Source organism: Callithrix jacchus, chromosome 14 (genome assembly GCF_049354715.1).
Source record: "Callithrix jacchus isolate 240 chromosome 14, calJac240_pri, whole genome shotgun sequence".
Lineage (NCBI taxonomy): Eukaryota > Metazoa > Chordata > Mammalia > Primates > Cebidae > Callithrix > Callithrix jacchus.
Genome location: NC_133515.1, coordinates 38895587 through 38912978, shown reverse-complemented (window position 1 = coordinate 38912978; position 17392 = coordinate 38895587). Strand labels below are relative to the sequence as shown.

General features: G+C 47.0%; 1 protein-coding gene across 16 annotated transcripts in view; it reads right to left on the bottom strand.

Annotated features, from left to right (window-relative positions):
• SLC4A5 (solute carrier family 4 member 5) overlaps positions 1-17392 on the bottom strand; it is a 136296-nt gene that overhangs the window by 68265 nt on the left and 50639 nt on the right. For 13 of the 16 annotated variants that reach the window (XM_078349014.1, XM_078349018.1, XM_078349015.1 and 10 more), the window contains one exon: positions 4167-4296. In XM_078349014.1, the coding sequence (XP_078205140.1) occupies positions 4167-4296 (130 nt within the window). Of the gene's footprint in view, positions 1-4166; positions 4297-9187; positions 9320-17392 lie in introns of those variants that run through there. The other 3 variants (XM_078349022.1, XM_035272191.3, XM_035272195.3) reach the window with 2 other exon arrangements.

Genomic DNA, 17392 nt, shown 5'->3' with positions numbered 1-17392 from the left:
GGAATGCCAGAGACAGAGTTAATAAAAATCTATCTTATTAACAGCCTGACCTACCAGCATTGATCACATTAGAAATGACGCTGCACACACAGTCCCCATTATGTGCATGGCACAAGGCTCAGCAGAGCTCAAAAAGCCATTTAAATCCCTCCAGGAGTGACTCCTCCAAGGGCCTGAAACATCCCCCAAACTAATAACTCCTGACAAAGCACCGCCAGGGAAAATTCCTTGCGGATTTGAGATTTTCACTCTGTTAATCTCCTAATTCAATAAAGTAAACACTCCCTGCAGCAAATTAAATACTTTTATTAAAGGGTCCCCTCCTCTTTGACATGGGTATTGCGGGACCCGTAACACTCTTGGAGGTTGAGTGTGTGTGTGAGGGGCTGTCTCCTACTTCCCATCATTTTCTCCTGTTACTCCAAGAGGCCCAGAACCTTTTATGATTTGCTGATTCTTAGATTCCTCGAAATGTCTGAGATCTCTGGCTTCCCTGAGTGGATCCACTAGCCTGTCAACTGAGGAAACTGGTTTCTGGGTTTTTTGTGGGAGTGACAGGCCTCAAATGGCTCTGACACAAGCACCTCTAAACTTGCAGTTTGCCTGGAGAAGGACCCAGCAAAACTGTCCAGGCCATGGTGGGCTTCTTATCAGCAAACAGCCAGCTGCATTTCCCTCATGGGAATGCCAGAGACCCCTCTTCTGACTTCACTAGGGGCTTGCTGGTCATACCTTGGACAGTTATCTGGAAATCAGATGGGGTGAGCTATAGAGAGTAGAAGAGGGTAGAGCAGAAATCAGGAAAGCTCCTCTCCTCCCACGTTTTCCTGTCCCCAAACTGGCCTTCAAGCTACTCCTCTCTGGGATCTGTCTAGAATTGGGTTCAGCCACTTTAACTTCTAGTCATCGCTTTCTTTTCACTGCTGGTTGCAGCCATGTTATCCTGAGGTCCTGATGGCCTTTCTTCCAGGACCTCCTCAGATGCCATCTTCAGAAAGTCTGCTTTGCAGGGAAACCCACCACTTTGCAGACGGTAACTGCTAGACCCTACCGCCAAATACTACAATATGGCTGGCATAGAACCTGCATCATCATCGGCCCTGCCATTCCCAGCCTCTCAGTCTGTAGTCCAGCCACAGGGAACTTGTGCCAGTTCCTCATTTATATTTTAGGAGAAGCCTCCTTCTAGAAACATCCTCATCAACAGTTTCTCAGTTCCATCACAGGGTCTGTAGTGCAGAGGGCTTTGTGGATCCACATGCTAAGAGAATAGAGATAGAGACAATGTGGTTTGCTGTTGGTGACAGTCAGGTCTCTGGAGGCCATAAAGCTTTCTTGGCAAGGGCTCCACAGGTGTGTGTGATAGGCCCTCATGGAGGGTCTGGTCCTAGCAACCATGGCTAGGAGTTCTGGATATAGACTCTGCCCAGGGTGTGGAGAAGGCACCCTCTCCCTCCTGGGCCTCTGAGAAGGCCCTGCACAGCTTTCCTCCTGGCTATTTGCCCACCCTGGGCAGGCGAGGCCCTCGTTCAGGGTAGGCAGTGGCTTCAGGCCCTGGCCCCTCAGAGGTGTTAAGACATAACAACCCATGGTAGGTCCTGGTCATTTGAAATGTCCTCCTTCCCCGTCAATCTTGGATAGGCATCCTGGGCTCTGCAGCTAACCCCATGTATCTCTGACCCTAACAGAATTGCTTCCAGACCTATGTCCTCCCCTAGAAGTCAAAATAGTCACTGGAAGTTAGAGACAGAAAGAGAAAGGGCTGAGAAAATGAGGAAGGGAAGACAAAGTCCATTAGCCCACAAGTGGGGAGTCAGACAGGCCTGGACTGGAATCCAGATTCAGCCACCCACATGCTCTGACCCCTGGCAAGCTACTTGCTCCCCTTCACCTCAGTTTCCTCTCTATAAAACAGGGATAATGAATGTTCTGCCCACTCAGGGTCACTGTGCAACTTGCAGGGGGCAAGCCTGTGGATCGATCAGCACAGTAAGCATTCAAAGAATGGGCTCATAGGAAAAGATTCAATGACTTCCACACAGGGACCTAGCTCAGCTGTAGGGCTGGGAATTTGGTCCTCTCTGAGGCCTACAGGTATTTATTTCCTAGTTCACCCAGTGGCCTTTCTTCCAGATACCCCTGCAGGGTACATGGAGTGGGAAAAACCTGGGGGTGTCCAAACCTGAGCCTTTTAGCTCTGCACAGCGACTACCCAGGCTAGTTAGAGGAGGTGAGTGAGGGAAGAGCCTAGGCCATGGCTGGGGCAGCTGTCAGGCTCAGGGTGTCATGGTGGCCCCCATGCGGAGACAGACCTGGGGAAAGCTGAATCCATGCACTCTCAATTTGGGCATAACTGGTTCTTAGGGGAGTGAAAATATTTTAGATATTACAATGGTTTGTGGTACTTTACAGCTACACCAGACCTGACAAATCTTATTCCTTTATTTTTTGAGACAGAGTCGCACTCTGTTTTCCAGGTTGGAGTGCAACAGCACAATTATGGTTCACTGCAGCCTCAACTTTCCCTGGCTCAGGTGATCCTCCCTCCTCAGCTTTTCAAGTAGCTGAGACTACAGGTATGCACCACCACACCTAGCTAATTTTTAGAAAAATTTTTTTGTAGAGACGAAGTTCTCCTATGTTTCCCAGGCTGGTCTTGAACCCCTGGGCTCAAGCAATCTGCCTGCCTTGGCCTCTCAAAGGGTTGGGATTACAGGTATGAGCCACTGTGCCTGGCCCTTATTCCTTATTTCTAATGAAAGAAATTAAATTTTAATTTAATAAAATTGATTTAAATAAGATTAAATTTTTTCTCCTGGGGGCAGAGTAGCATCATGTAAAGAAGGTGGAGAAACACTGGCACAGTCTGTCTTCCTGTCTGAAGGTCCCTCCTGCTGCCGCTTACCACAGCCTTCCTTCCCCTTGGGCTCTTGAGAGCACTGGGCACTGCTGAACAATTCAATTCAGTCCCAAGGCCCCTCTGTCCAAGGCATTAGGGATATGAGCAGTGCCAACCACTCTTACCCTGCCCCTCCCTTGGCTCCTGTGACTTCTCTGGGCGGTTCCCCTCCAGCTTCTGCTCTCCCTATATATGGAGCACTCTCTGCTCTCCATGCTTTCCTCCATGACTCCAATTCTGCAGCCCCAAACTCTGCCAGATCCCTTTCCTTTGGTGGCCCACTAGCCCTCACTATCTGGATTTTTCCCACTGTTCAGACTCAATGTGTCTGGCACACCTTCTCCTTCCTCCAGAAAGCCCTCACTATCTACCTCAGACTGCTTGGTACTTCCCTTCTACAGCATTTAGCTTGAACCACTTCATATTAAAGAACATCTTGGTGTAACAAAGTGAGACTTCATCGCTACAAAAAATAAAAATAATTAGTTGGATACAGTGGTATGTTGGGGCAGCTGTCAGGCTCAGGGTGTCATGGTGGCCCCCATGCAGAGACAGACCTGGGCAAAGTTACTCCCCTTCACCTCAGTTTCCTATCCAAGTAGCTTGCCTGAAGTCCAAGCTACTTGGGAGGTTGAAGTGGGAGGATTGCTTGAGCCCAGGAGTTCGAGCCTATGTGCAGTGAGCTATGATTACCCTACTGCACTGAAGACTGGGCAACAGAATGAGACCCTGTTTCTGGCAAAACAGCAACAGTAACAACAACAAAAATGCAGCTGACCCCTGAACAACATGGGTTTTGAACTGCATGGGTCTACTTATACACAGATATTTTTCAACAAATGGGGTAAAAAATACAGTATTTATGGGATGCAAAACCTGCATATATGGGCCAAGTTTTCACATAGACAGTTGCACAGGGCCTACTGGGAGACCTGAATATATATAGACTTTGCCATTAACAGGGACTCCTGGAACCAATGTCTGTGGATACAGAGGGACTACGGTATATGCCCTTGTATTACTCTCAGAGTTTCATGGGTGACTATTCTATCTTCCCACTTGAACTTTAATTTTTTTTTAGGATAAAGACAAAGTCATAAGGTTCTGTTTGCTCCTTAATTCTGGACACTAAGGCAGGCAGGTGGGAGGGTCTTTGTGGACCAGGAAGCTCTCAAGATACAAGGTACAGCTTCCCACCAGGAGGGTCAGGCCAGCCCAGGCTGTGCAAGACTGAAGTGCCTGCCTCCCTTGTGGGGCCCCGCCTCACCTGGCTGACTCCTTCCACTCCATCTGGTCTCCATCATGCTGCAGAGTGTCCATCTCTGTGAAGAGGGTGGGGTTGGGAGCCTCATCTTCCTCCCCCAGGATGTCCTGGAGCTGCTCAGCAGCTGGGGACCCTGCAAAAGAAGGACAGCAGGATCTGCTGAGTGTCCTGTGCAAGGCAGGAGGGCCACAAGGCCAACAGAAATGGAGTAGGAACCAAGCACAAGGGGAAAGTATTTTCTAATTCAGTAAAACCAAGTCCAGCTCCTGGGTGAAGCTGGACTCCTGTCACCATGAACCAGAGGTGGGTGAGATACTCTTTAAGATAAAAGAGATGAAAAGATTTAGTCTGCATTCAGATCCAGGGTCTTGCAGCTGGTAATGAAGAATGATGCGAAATGGTCAAAGCCAGGGCAGCAGCAAGAACCAAGAAGAGAACTGAAGAGAGAAGTGAGGAGCACTCTGACCCAACTTCAGCTTACCACCAGAGGGCTTCTTCTTCCCACGGGGCCCCAAACCAGCCAACTCCCAACACTGGTCTTGAAGAGGCAGTCAGCCATGCAAAAGGACAGCTTGCACCCTTATACCATGTGGGCCCACTTTCTTCCTGGGAAATGCGGCTGTTCATTTCCTGAGCCCCCAGCCTGCTTTCCAACTTCCCATTGGAAGTCACCTCCCGGGTGTCTTCCAGGCACCTCAAAACTCAGCATCCCTCTCCCAAACACACCTCACCTGTGTTCTTTCTCTTTTTCTTTTCTTCCTTCCTTTTCTTTATTTATTTCTCTTTCTCTCTTGAGTGAATGTCTACTATGTGCCAAGCATTATTCTAGGTATTGGAAAATAAAGCTATGAAAAAGACCTATGTGTCCTTGCTCTCTTGAGCATATGCTCTAGGGACAAAAGACAAATAATAAACAAGTCAACAAATCCATAAATTACCATTTCAATAAGTTGTCTATAAAAAACAAAATGACCAGGGGAGCTACAGTAGATAGCATGGTCACAAAAGGACTCTCCGAGGAGGGGACACTAGAGCTGTGACTTGAATATGAGAACGAGCCACTTCTGCAGATCTGGAGGAAGAGTACTCTGCATGTTCTAGACAACCTGTGGTGGAAACATGCTGGTGAGTGTGGTCCAGCACAGTGAGCAAGGGACAGAGAGACGGCATGACATCAAAGTGGTAACTAATGCTGTGACTGAAGGTGTCCCTGCCCACCCCACTGCACAGGCTAGACACCCTGGAGTCATCCTTATCTCACCTCCCTTCCCCTCATATTGAAATTTTTCAGGAATGCAGTCCTTCCTCACCAACCCCACTGCCTGCCCTGATGCAATCTCTCATTCACTATCTCCTAGGCCTCATTAGGTCTTTTCTTCCTCCAGCCTGTTTCCTCAATTCATCACTCCTGTCTGTCCTCACTTATTGCTTCATGGATCTCCACTCCTTTCTTCATCACAGCCTCCATTCTTTCCCCTTGACTTCCCAATCAAACCAGCCAGGAAATGCCCAGACAAGAATTCACTGGCCCAATCTCCTCTGCAGTTGCGTCTGAGGCCTCGGGGTTCTGGGGTGGGGACAGCAGCACAAGTGGTGGTGTGGTGGAATCAAATGGACTTCCAATCCAGCTAGAAAAGGGTATGACTCTCAAGGCTGCCACTTATTCATGAGTGAACTCAGTTGAGTGAGCAGGATTGCTGGGAGGAATATATCAGGTAAGAGAATGAAATGCCTGACACAGGGCTTGGAAGGTAACAGGTGCTTGACCCCTCACACCAACACCCACACCCAGGCCCATGAGCTGCACTGTAAGGGTTTCCCCTCAGCAGGTCCCAAGTGTAACAACCTTCCATGCATCCTTGTCAGCACGCTTCCTGTGTCCCTCGAGGCTGTCCCTAACCTTTGCTCCTCTCTTCAAGCTTCTTGATTCATCCCCTACCCCACTTCACCAAGAAAGTAAAGACCTCAGGCCGGGCGCAGTGGCTCAAGCCTGTAATCCCAGCACTTTGGGAGGCCGAGTTGGGTGGATCACGAGGTCAAGAGTTCGAGACCGTCCTGGTCAACATGGTAAAACCCCGTCTCTACTAAAAATACAAAAAAAATTAGCTGGGCATGGTGGCGTGTGCTTGTAATCCCAGCTACTCAGGAGGCTGAGACAGGAGAATTGTCTGAACCCAGGAGGCGGAGGTTGCGGTGAGCCGAGATTGCGCCATTGCGCTCCAGCCTGGGTAACAAGAGCAAAACTCTGTCTCAAAAAAAAAAAGAAAGTAAAGACCTCCAGGCACAAAATTCATCAACATCCTTTCTTCCAACCCTTGACTCTTTCAGATCCTTATTTCATCAACTAGTCTTTCTTCACTAGGATCTTCAGATTCCCTCTCTCCACCTTCTTTCTCAGCCTAGAAACAGCTCTTCCTACCCAAGACACCCTCCCTGACCCTGTCTGCCTCCTTAGTTCTCCTGCTTTCCTTCTCCTTTCTTTTACCTACCCTTCCTAAAGTAGTAATCTCATGGTCTCCATTCCCTCGTTGCCCAATCACTTCCTGGCCTGCTGCCACTGGCTCAGCCCCCACCAGGCTAAGGACATTGACAAAGGCAGTGATTTCAAACCAGCAGTTCAGAGATGTGTTTATTTTATTTTTGTTTTTATTTTTCTTTGAGACAGAGTCTTGCTCTGTTGCCAGGCGCCAGTCTCCTGAGTAGCTGGGACTACAGGTGCACACCACCATACCCAGCTAATTTTTGTATTTTTTAGTAAAGATGGGGTTTCACCGTGTTGTCCAGGATGGTCTGGATCTCTTGACCTTGTGATCCGCCCGCCTTGGTCTCCCAAAGTGCTGGGATTACAGGCACGAGCCACCACGCCCAAAGATGTGTTCAATTCAGACCTCGCAGAGTATGAAAGTTTTTGAAAATATTCCTAAGATAAAGAATTGTAAGATTTCATATAAAAATCCAGATCTCTGACTTTTCTTGAAAATTCAGATGTTCTGATCACTGTGCCCATGTTCCTGCTTGGCAACAATCAAAGAGAGTTGATGATGGTGCCTTCTTAGGTAAACATGCTTTTTAGTTTGTCACAGTCCCCTATACTTCTTACTACTGCCCTGTTAATCTCATTTATTGCCATGCACCCAAATTAACAATTCCTGCCCTCAGATTCCTCTTGTTATCTTATTGTCAAACTAATAAGCTAATAAAATCAATCAAATCAAAAGTACTGAAAAGCTATAGTCTGGCTTATCTCTCTGGAACTTCGGAGCTGATGGTTGCTCCCTCTGAACTGAAATGTGACTTGTGGCTCTTATAACATGGCAGCTTATTGATATTTTCTCCCTCTTTGAAGATTCTCTCTCAATATCCTTCCCTAATTCCTCTTGCCTCGCTAACACTTAAATCTTCATCTTCCCCATGATTCCTGCTTCATCTTGTTCTCTCCTCTCTTTCCTCACTCTTTCTGGACTAGCTCATGTTCTTTGTGGTGTCATCCTTTAAATGAGGTCACCCTTGTGTCCAGGCAATACACCCATGTGTATTGAACATCCCAACCAACAACTGGACTGCTCCTTCTGGGAGCTCAGCAGCCTTCTCAAGTCACCCTCAACATATTCAAAACAGCTCCGGATCCCTTCTTCTACCAACCCAGCCCTGCTCTCCTTTGATTAATAGCACCTCTAGCTACCTACCCATCTAGACAATGCTGAACTCATTCCTGAAGCTCCTTCTTTCTCACCATCTATGACCAACTGGACACTAATATCTTCCATTTGCCTCCTAAACATTTTTTAGCTCGCTCCTTTTTTTCCCACCCATCTTGGTTCTGGCTCTCATCACCTGCTTCTATCACTGCAATAGCCACCTACTGATGCCATTGCCTTTGGTTGTCCCAATTAACCCCATTTCTTATGCAGCAGTAGAGTTTGCTTTTAAAACATTTCAAACATGTTCATGTGATGGGCTCCTGGGAGTCATGTGCTCTTTGAATAGCACCATAAAATATTGTACACGAGTTAGAAATCATTTTACTAGCAGAACACATTATTAATTTATCTGTACAGAGCTCAGATTAAATGAATTCATTTATTTACATGAATTTCTAATTTCTAAATTTTTTTATTACTTTTTTTTTTTTTTAGATAGAGTCTCACTCTTTTGTTTAGGCTGAAGTGCAGTGGCATGTTACTAGCCTGCTGCAAACTCCACCACCTGGGTCCAAGTGATCCTCCCACTTCAGCCTCTGGAGTAGCTGAGAATACTAGCTCATGCCCCCATGCCTGGCTAATTTTTGTATTTTCTGTAAAGTCGGGGTTTTACCATGTTGCCCAGGCTGGTCTCAAACTCCTAAGCTCAAGAAATCCACTGGTCTTGGCCTCCTAAATTGCCAGGATTAAAGGTATGAGACACTGGGCCCAGCCTATTGCTTTTAACCTACATCCTTTCCATTGTCTTACTGATTGCTGGCACTTGCTAGCAGTCACCAAGTATTTAAATAAATTTTATAGAAGAAAAACCAACAATTGAGAAAATAATCTTATTTTTTCTTCAAATAGAGAAAACTGTGACTGCTTGATTCTGAGGGGCCACACCAATTCTCCCTGGGATCAGAAATCAGTAACTTCTCTTTTAAAATGCAGTTTTGATGCATCTTAGAGGATAAAAAAGAAAATAAAATGTAGATTTGATTATGTTATTCACCAGTTGAAAAACTTTCAATGTCTCTCTATTGCCTAAGCCTAGAGGTGAGTGACATGGCTCAAACCATCCCTTGTAATCTAGCCCTAACCTGCCTTTCTAGGTTCTAGCATGTCCCTCACACAGCCACCCCAACCCCAGCCCAGCAGACCACACACAGTTCTCTGAAGAAGAGGGCATGCCACTTCCTGGGCCCCTGTGCCTGCCATTCCATAAGTCTGGAATCCCCTTTCCCCTTCAAGGCCAGGCAAGAAGGCAAATAAATGGACAGGTCCTGGAGAGAGGAGACAGGCAAAGAGCAGGATATGAACCAGCTCTGCCTGCGGCATTACCTGCTCCCTGGAATAGCTGAGTGCTGGGGTCCCCGGCTGTAGGCACTGCCTCTGGCCCCAGCCTGCTTCCGCTGCCGCCTCCCTGGCTGTTCCTTCCACAGGTCCTCTTCTTCACACAACAAACTCACTTTTGTTTCCAGTTAAGCACCAGGGAAGCGTAGGGAGAGAAGAAGGGGGGTTTGGGGGAGAAAAAGAGAGAGAGAAAAGGAATGTGTGGAGGTGGAGAGAGCAGCTATATGTAGAGAGAATATAGACGTAGTACATATAAGTGTGAGAAATATCATGCAAAATTGTTTGAGAGAGAAACGCTATACTGAGAGTTAATTAAATATTCCAGAGAGAGAGAGAGAGAAGTGAGAGAGAAATCTCAGGTGCTCTGGAGAGAAAAAGGCTCAGTGGCTGCAGCAGAGGCTCAAGCAGGAAGCCGGATCTCCACCGCAGCAGGGGTGGTGGCAGCTGAGGACCTGTGAGAGGACTGGCAAAACTGCCCCTTTTCCCCCTTCCCCATGATTGCTTCCCATGTGCCTGGAGGCTCTAGGAGAGTCCAGGCTTCTCTCCACAGCCCCTTTACAAAGGCAGGGATAGGTTTTGCCGGGAAACTCCCTAGGGCCTCCTTACTAGCCTTGGTGGCAGGTGAGCTGACTAGAAAGAAACCTGGCAGGGCCCTTCCTCTCCACCACACAGCCCTGCATGCCCCTTATGAGTTGGATGGAGGAACTTCATTTCATGAGCTTTCAAGCTGTAGGTTCTAGCAGGCTCCTTCCACAGCTGCAGGGCAGAGCTTCTCCCTCTTTGCCGGGGCTGCCTGGCCCCACCCCCTGCTAAATTGTCTGTATGCTTCCACCATACAGAGACCAGGAGAAGGGCGGAGTGGGGTTGCTGGAGGGGAGTGTTTGCCATGGGGTCTCACATTGACCAAGCAGTGCTTCAATAATGCCATGTAGCTGGCTTCACTCCTCCCCAGCTTTAAACCCAAACTCCTGATCCTCTTCCTGTTCCTCCACCTCTAAGGCAAAGTGCCAACTGTTACCACTCGACAGGTGTTTTCTGAGAGCCCACAGACAGTGGGAGCTGGTCACTTCAGGGTGTGTGGTGAACTCCACTAGGGAATTATTTTGTTCTGAGAAACTTCTAATCTCCTGGGTTTGGTTCGACAAGTGCTTACTGAGTACTTAGAATGTGCCAAGGTTGATTAGAGGTCACTGAGTGGTGGCTGCTCCAGGGAGTTACAAACCATGAATTCACTAAGTCTTAGAGCTGGGAGGGAGCTTAGTGATAGTCAAGTCCAAACCCTTAATTTCACGGATGAGAAAACCAAGACCCAGGTTACCCCACAGAAAGCTCCCTAGGCCCCAACACAGGTTAGCAGAGCCTGGGGGCAAGAGGACATCTGACATCCTCCCCCTACATTGCCGCACTGTGGCTGGCTCCACTGGTGACATTTTCAGACTGAGGCTCTAAGATCAACTATGCCCATTTTATTTTATTTTATTTTTTAAATTTTTAAAAAATTTTTGAGATGGAGTCCTGCTCCTATGCCCAGACTGGAGTGCAGTGGCATGATCTCGGCTCACTGCAACCTCCACCTCCTGGGTTCAAGCAATTCCCTGCCTCAGACTCCTGAGTAGCTGGGATTACAGGTACCCACCACTACCACGCTTGGCTAATTTTTGTATTTTTAGTAGAGATGGGGTTTTACCATCTTGGCCAGCCTGGTCTTGAATTCCTGACCTAGTGATCCACCCACCTTGGTCTCCCAAAGTGCTGGGATGTCAGGCATGAGCCACCATGCCTGGCATATTTTTTTATTTTTAGAGACAGGGTCTCGCTATATTTCATAAGGCTGGTTTCGAACTCCTGTGCTCAAACAATCCTCCCGCCTAAGCCTCCCATAGTGTTGGGATTACAGGTGTGAGCCACCACACTTGGCCACAAGTATGCCCATTTTAAAGCTGAGAAAACAGAAGCAGAGGATGCTAGGCCCTGCCTGAGGATCCCAGGTTCTGCAGCTTGCACTGCACTGTGGCTGAGGTTGATCCAGTTCCTTCTGAGTGGCCGCAGCAGGCCACACCAAGTCAGGCCTTGCGGGTGGCCTCAATACCCCAAAAAAGATGGCCAAGGATGCCAAAAGAGATCTTCTTTATTCATGTGGTGCTTTAACAGCCCAGACCTTGGCTCAACTCTGAACTCTGCCTGGCAAGGCATCAAACTCCCATTAAGCCTTAGTTTCCTCATCTATGAAGTGGAAATAATCATGCCCACCTCACTGGACTGTGGCGGGGATTCAATAAGATAATATATGTAATGTGACTGGCTGGAACAGCACTCATGTACACCAATCGCTCAATAGGTAATATTGCTATTATTGCTGATACCAGCAGGTGAGACGCCTCCTCTGTTACTACCAGTCACCAGCCCATTCCCTCTAAACATTCCAAGGGCCGAATCCTTCTCAGCTTCCAGACTCTATGCTCCTCCCATGCTACCCCCGCCCCTCCATCCCAGGCCCCTACCCTGTCTCTGCCACTCCCCTCCTTCCTGCCCACAGGTTTAGCTCACCACATGCTGGGCTACTGGGTCAGGGTTTCTCTAATGCCCTGCAGATCCCAGATGCGTACAGCACGTCAGAAGTTAATCCACATAATGAGAAATGCCACAGGTAATAGCCCCTCAACAGCAAGAGTCACATAGCACCAGCCCAACTATAAGAATGGAATCTAACAGCAGTTGCTGGGAGAAATATATCCTCGGCAGGGACCACTTAAGGAGGCACATTAAAGCCACACATAGAATCATGCTTTTACTGGGTGGGACTGACTTAGCACAAAATGATCTAGTGGCCTGCAAACTAGCAAGCAGTGTGGACTTCGACTCTTAGTAAAGATCAGGAGCCATTATGGCCATCTGGAAGTCAACATCAGGACACGATCCTGGGGTCCTCAGCTCTGGGAAAGTCCTTTCAGACATTCCCTCTCTCATTGATGGCTGGCTGGATGATAAGCTTTGTGAAGCTTGTTCACATTGCACTGCTGGCCCCTGACATGGGTTCACGCAGCATGCACACTCAATGCATATTTGCTGGGTGAATGGATTTGACTGCCTGACACTCAGGAATGTATTCGCTGAGACTGGCCTCAGCAAGAGAGGGGCCAAAAACAAGGAAATGAAGCTGGGGATGAAGCAGAGTGGGCAGAGATGGGGGGATTCAGGCAACTCAAGGCCACTGAGTATTGGGGAGTGGGAGAGAGAACCTAAGGGAGCCAAAGCCATTCTTGCCAACTGTGTGCCAACTTGGAGGCCCTGAGTCCTAGTTTCATGGACAATAATGTTCTTTTTTTTAGAAGGCTGTATACGAACTCCAAGTATGTCCTCCAGGAGAGGAAGAGGAGATAATCTGCTGACTTGCTGTGTTCACAGAAATCCCTCCTGGGGTGGGTGGCTTCGGCATGTCTGCCCAGCCCATGTCCTCCACTCCCATAAGGATGACCTTAGGCAGCCGTGTTTGTGTAACATGTGACCCGTACTCTGGCCACAATGAGTTCGAACAAGAATGGTTCATTAGATACCTGACCCAAGCCTGTGAATTTTGAATTGGGTCTCTGAGTTAGTTGGGCCTTTCCTGATGGTTTCTGGGAGTCAGAGCTGGTAAATGGAAGAGACAGAAAGGGCTGGGCTGCCAAGAGAGGAAGCAACCTAGAGGCGAAGCTGTGGGAAAGGGCTGTGCACACCCAGGGAGGGGACTGAGAGTGTGCTGCATCTACCCTTGAGCTGGGCTCTTCGTTTTGCTTTGGGACTGTGAGATACCCCTTTGGTCTAGTAATATAAACAATCTCTCCCCATGCTCTCTCTCCTTCCCCAAGCCAACTCAAATAGGTTTCTGGCATGTGATAAAATTACCTTCTTAATCATGAGTCCCCTTTGTATAAATTTCTAGAGTATAGAGATTTTCTTCTGAGTACCTTCTTGAAAACCATAAGTGTAAAAGTAATGAAAGAATGTTGAGTCACTGTCAGAAGAATACTTAGATTAAGTCTACTTGTGTGAAAAGTAAAATGGGGGAGTAAACAAAGGCAGGGCAGGCCCAAAAAAAGAGAGGTCAAGGAAATACGCTGTGGCCTTGGATAAGGGGGGAAGCTCAGCTGGGTAAGAGGGGCTGGCACAGTCTGGCACATACATGGCCGGTCCCCTGAAAGTGCTTGTGGATGCAGACAAGGCTGGAGAAGGTCTAAGTGTGTTGGGGGTTGGGGGAGACTCAGTCAAGGCTAGCTGCGGAATTCAGATAAGAGATCCCTCAGTCTTTCCCCTCTAAGTTCCCCGCCACTCTGTACCCCCGGGCCTGGGAAGGGCAACAGCCTCAGTGTGAAATCAGAAAGACCTCGAGCATTTATAAGACCCAACAGCAAAAAGAGAACAATGATATCTATCTCATTGGAGCTCCAGGGGAGGAGAGTCAGATGTTTCTGGAGAGCCCAAAGGACAAAAGGCAATTATTACTCATGATTTAAGATTTAAAAATGTCACCAAGAGTTTTCAATTTACATGTTGTCCTTATTATTCTGTTTTAGTAGATATAAATGCAGTATAATGAAGAAGTTGTCATTTTTTCTTCCAAGCCAAGAGGGAGATGGAGCCTAATTACATCAGTAGAAAGTTGAATCTTGATCCTGTTTCTTTCATCTGACAGAGGCCAGTAGGCAGGGTGAAAGGAGAGAAGAAAATTTCAAGTCCTCTTTCAGTTTTGTTTTGTTTTTTTTTTTTTTTTGAGACAGAGTGTTGCTCTGTTGCCCAGCTGGAGTGCTGTGGCACGATTTCAGCTCACTGCAACCTCCACCTCTGGGGTTCAAGTGATTCTCCTGCCTCAGCCTCCTGAGTAGCTGGGATTACAGGTGTGCACCACCACACCTGGCTACTTTTTGTATTTTTAATAGAAACTGGGTTTTGCCATGTTGGCCAGGCTAGTCTCAAACTCCTGGCCTCAAGTGATCTGCCCACCTTGGCCTCCCAAAGTGCTGGGATTACAGGAGTGAGCCACCATGCCTCACCTTCTTTCAGTTCTTTTATACTGCAAAAGGGCTAGACTGAGAGATGGTCTCTGTGTTTATTTCAACACATTATGTGTCTAGTTGTGTGAAAATGGGCCCTGAGCTAAGGTGGGTGAGAACGAGGTAAATCATGGGATAGGCAAAGTGAGTGGAGTGAGTGCAAGTGTGTTGGAGAGGGGGTGTTGAGAGGGGCTCAGAAACTGAGACGTGAGGAGATGTGAGCAGACTCAGGAGGGCAGGGATGGGGGAATGGGAGTTGCCAAAAATATGGTAGGAAGCTGAAACTGCAGAGGAAGGTGCCCAAAGGGAAATCTTCAGTGGCCAGAGGATTTTTAAGAACAGAGATATCTAATATCTCATTTTAATTTTATTTTTTAAATTTTCTAATATTGCATTTTAAAAATGGAATATCTTGGCTGGGTGTGGTGGCTCATGCCTGTAATTCCAGCAGTTTGGAAGCCAAGGTGGGTGGATCATTTGAGGTCAGGAGTCCAAGACCAGCCTCGCCAACATGGTGAAACTCCACCCCTACTAAAAATACAAAAATTAGCTGGGGGTGGTGATGGGAGCCTGTAGTCCCAGCTACTTGGGAGACTGAGGTAGGAGAATCACTTGAACCTGGGAGTGGAGGTTGCAGTGAGCACAGATCACACCACTGCACTCCCGCCTGGGCAACAGAGGGAGACTCCTTCTCAAAAAAAAAAAAAAAAAATTGAGACTCTCTGCAAACTAAACCCCCTCCATGGTTCTGAACCTTCAACAAAGCCTGCTGCTCACATATATGCCTTAAATGACCAATTTTGAGGAAACCACAGAAGGGCAGAATTCCATGCCTGGGCTGTCCTGGAGGTGAAAGCAGAGAACAGATACTGAAGGTGAAGCACAGTGAGACCGAGTCCACCAGACAGGGACCTGGAACCAGAGCAACACTGAGACTAGAAGCCTCTGGAAATTCAGACATTTAAGCAAAGGCGTGGGCCTCCTTTAGAATGTGGCGAGGAGGCTGGAGTCTATTTTAATTAACTGTTATGGAATAAGGTTATAAAAACTTTGTATTGGGATTTTCATTGGTTCACTTGCAAATTCAGGCTCTCAATCCATTTCCCCTTAAAGTCTTAAGGTCACTAACCCAAGATCCACTCCTGATAGGGCTTTTTGCTTCTGTTTTGTTTTTGTTTTTTAGGAGAACAGCCCTGATGGCTAGGGAGGGAATGCAGTATAGGCTGATAATTTGGGGAGATCTTGGTTTTAAGGTGTTAAAGGGTAAGAACAGAGAGGGATAAATACAGGCTTCCTTGGGGGTAATTTTAATTTGTCTTCCTCCCCCAGCCCTGAGGTTGTGGGGGAGCATAAAAGGTCTAGAATGAGCATTATCCTTTCTCCTTTTCTTCCTCCTTTCCTCTTTTCTCACTTCTCCCCTCTTCACCACTCTCTTCAAGATCCAAATTAAGTAGACAAAAGTGAGGAAGCCACGCCTATTTTAAAGTTTCAAACCCTAAAAGAGAAAGCCAATTGAAAGCCAGGCACAGTAGCTCACGTCTGTAATACTAGCACTTTGGGAGGCCAAGGCAGGTGGATCACTTGAGGTCAGGAGTTTGAAACCAGCCTGGCCAACATGGTGAAACCCTGTCCCTACTAAAAATAAAAAAAATTAGCTGGGTGTGGTGGCGGGTGTCTATAATCCCAGCTACTTGGGAGGCTGAGGCAGGAGTATCACTTGAACCCAGAAGTGAAGGTTGTAGTGAGCCAAGATCATGCCACTGCACTCCAGCCTGGGAGATGGAGCAAGACTTTGTCTCAAAAAAATAAGAAAATAAAAATAAGCCAATTGTCTTTGCTCCTATGTTTGAAATGTAGCTTGCCTCAGGAACTCCTTAGTGCAGGAGATGTTTTAGAGAGAAACTTATTTTCTATTCTAACCCTTGCTCCTTCCTTATCAGAAATACAGATAACATGAAATATGTCTTTGGTCCTAAGGCCTCGGAACCTTGTGAGGTTCTAGTGTCTTAATAGAAAGCCTTTCTCTCCTTTACTTCTCACCTTGGGGTAACTCTGATCTTTTGGTGAACCCAGGGTTGCTTAATATCTGGCAAGTAGATAAAGGCTTGAATATTTTTCACACTCCTCCCATCAGAAGGATCTTATAAGCTTCTCAGTACCAATGAGGGCAGCCAAACCAAACAAATGCCCACTTGTAGAGGAAAAAGATTTGACGCTGAGCTCTTAAATTGGGTTAATGTGTATAAAGTGAACCAACTAGATGTTAAGTGCCTACCATGCACCATGCACCATGCAAAGTATCTAATATCTATTTATCTCTCACTTAACAACTCATAGCAATTTGGCATGAACAACCATGCAGTTTTCCTAGGACTGCCCTCATTTTAGCACTGAAAGTCGTTCCTCCCTCATTCTGGGACGCATCTCAGTCCTGGGCAGATTGAGACAATTGGCCACCCTACAACAATCTTTCACTCTCGATGAGAATACTGAAATTCCAGGGTCTACACATTCCGGTTGGGCTTGGCTGACCTTGTTTCTCCTAAATCTTGGCTCCAGTTCTTATTAACAGCCTAGAAAAGTGGAAGTGCAACCATATTTCTAAAGCTGCTTCTAATTCTCTTTCTCCTAATGGCCTCTCAAGAGGTTCTCACAGCCAGAAAACACATCCCCCTCTCAACTACCCCAGGCTAGAAACCCTGGCTCCTACTGACTCTCACCACAGCTTGAGGATTCTATTCATCATATGTGTTCTGCTTGAATCAAAATTGATTGGCTGCTAAATACTGACTTCCTAAATTATTAATATATTCACATTGGGGGAAGGTGTGGTAAGGAACGAGAGATAAAATAAATGAACCAACTGCTGTGGCTATGATTTCTCCATCCCTTTCAACATAAGACAATTTGGCTACTTTAAAGGACATAATTATCAGCCTGAGTCCAACATGGTGACTGACCAGTGACATCTTACAAAGGAAAGAAATGTAGTGAAAGGGCAAGCACAGTCTTTGGAGTCAACAGACTGTTTTTATTTCCCACTTTCACCGATTATCATCTGCATCATGCTATATCTCTTTGAACCTTAGTTTCCCAATCTGAAGATGGGGATGATAATAGCTCCCTTTTACTGCTGGTATGAGGATTAATTGAGAAGATGTAA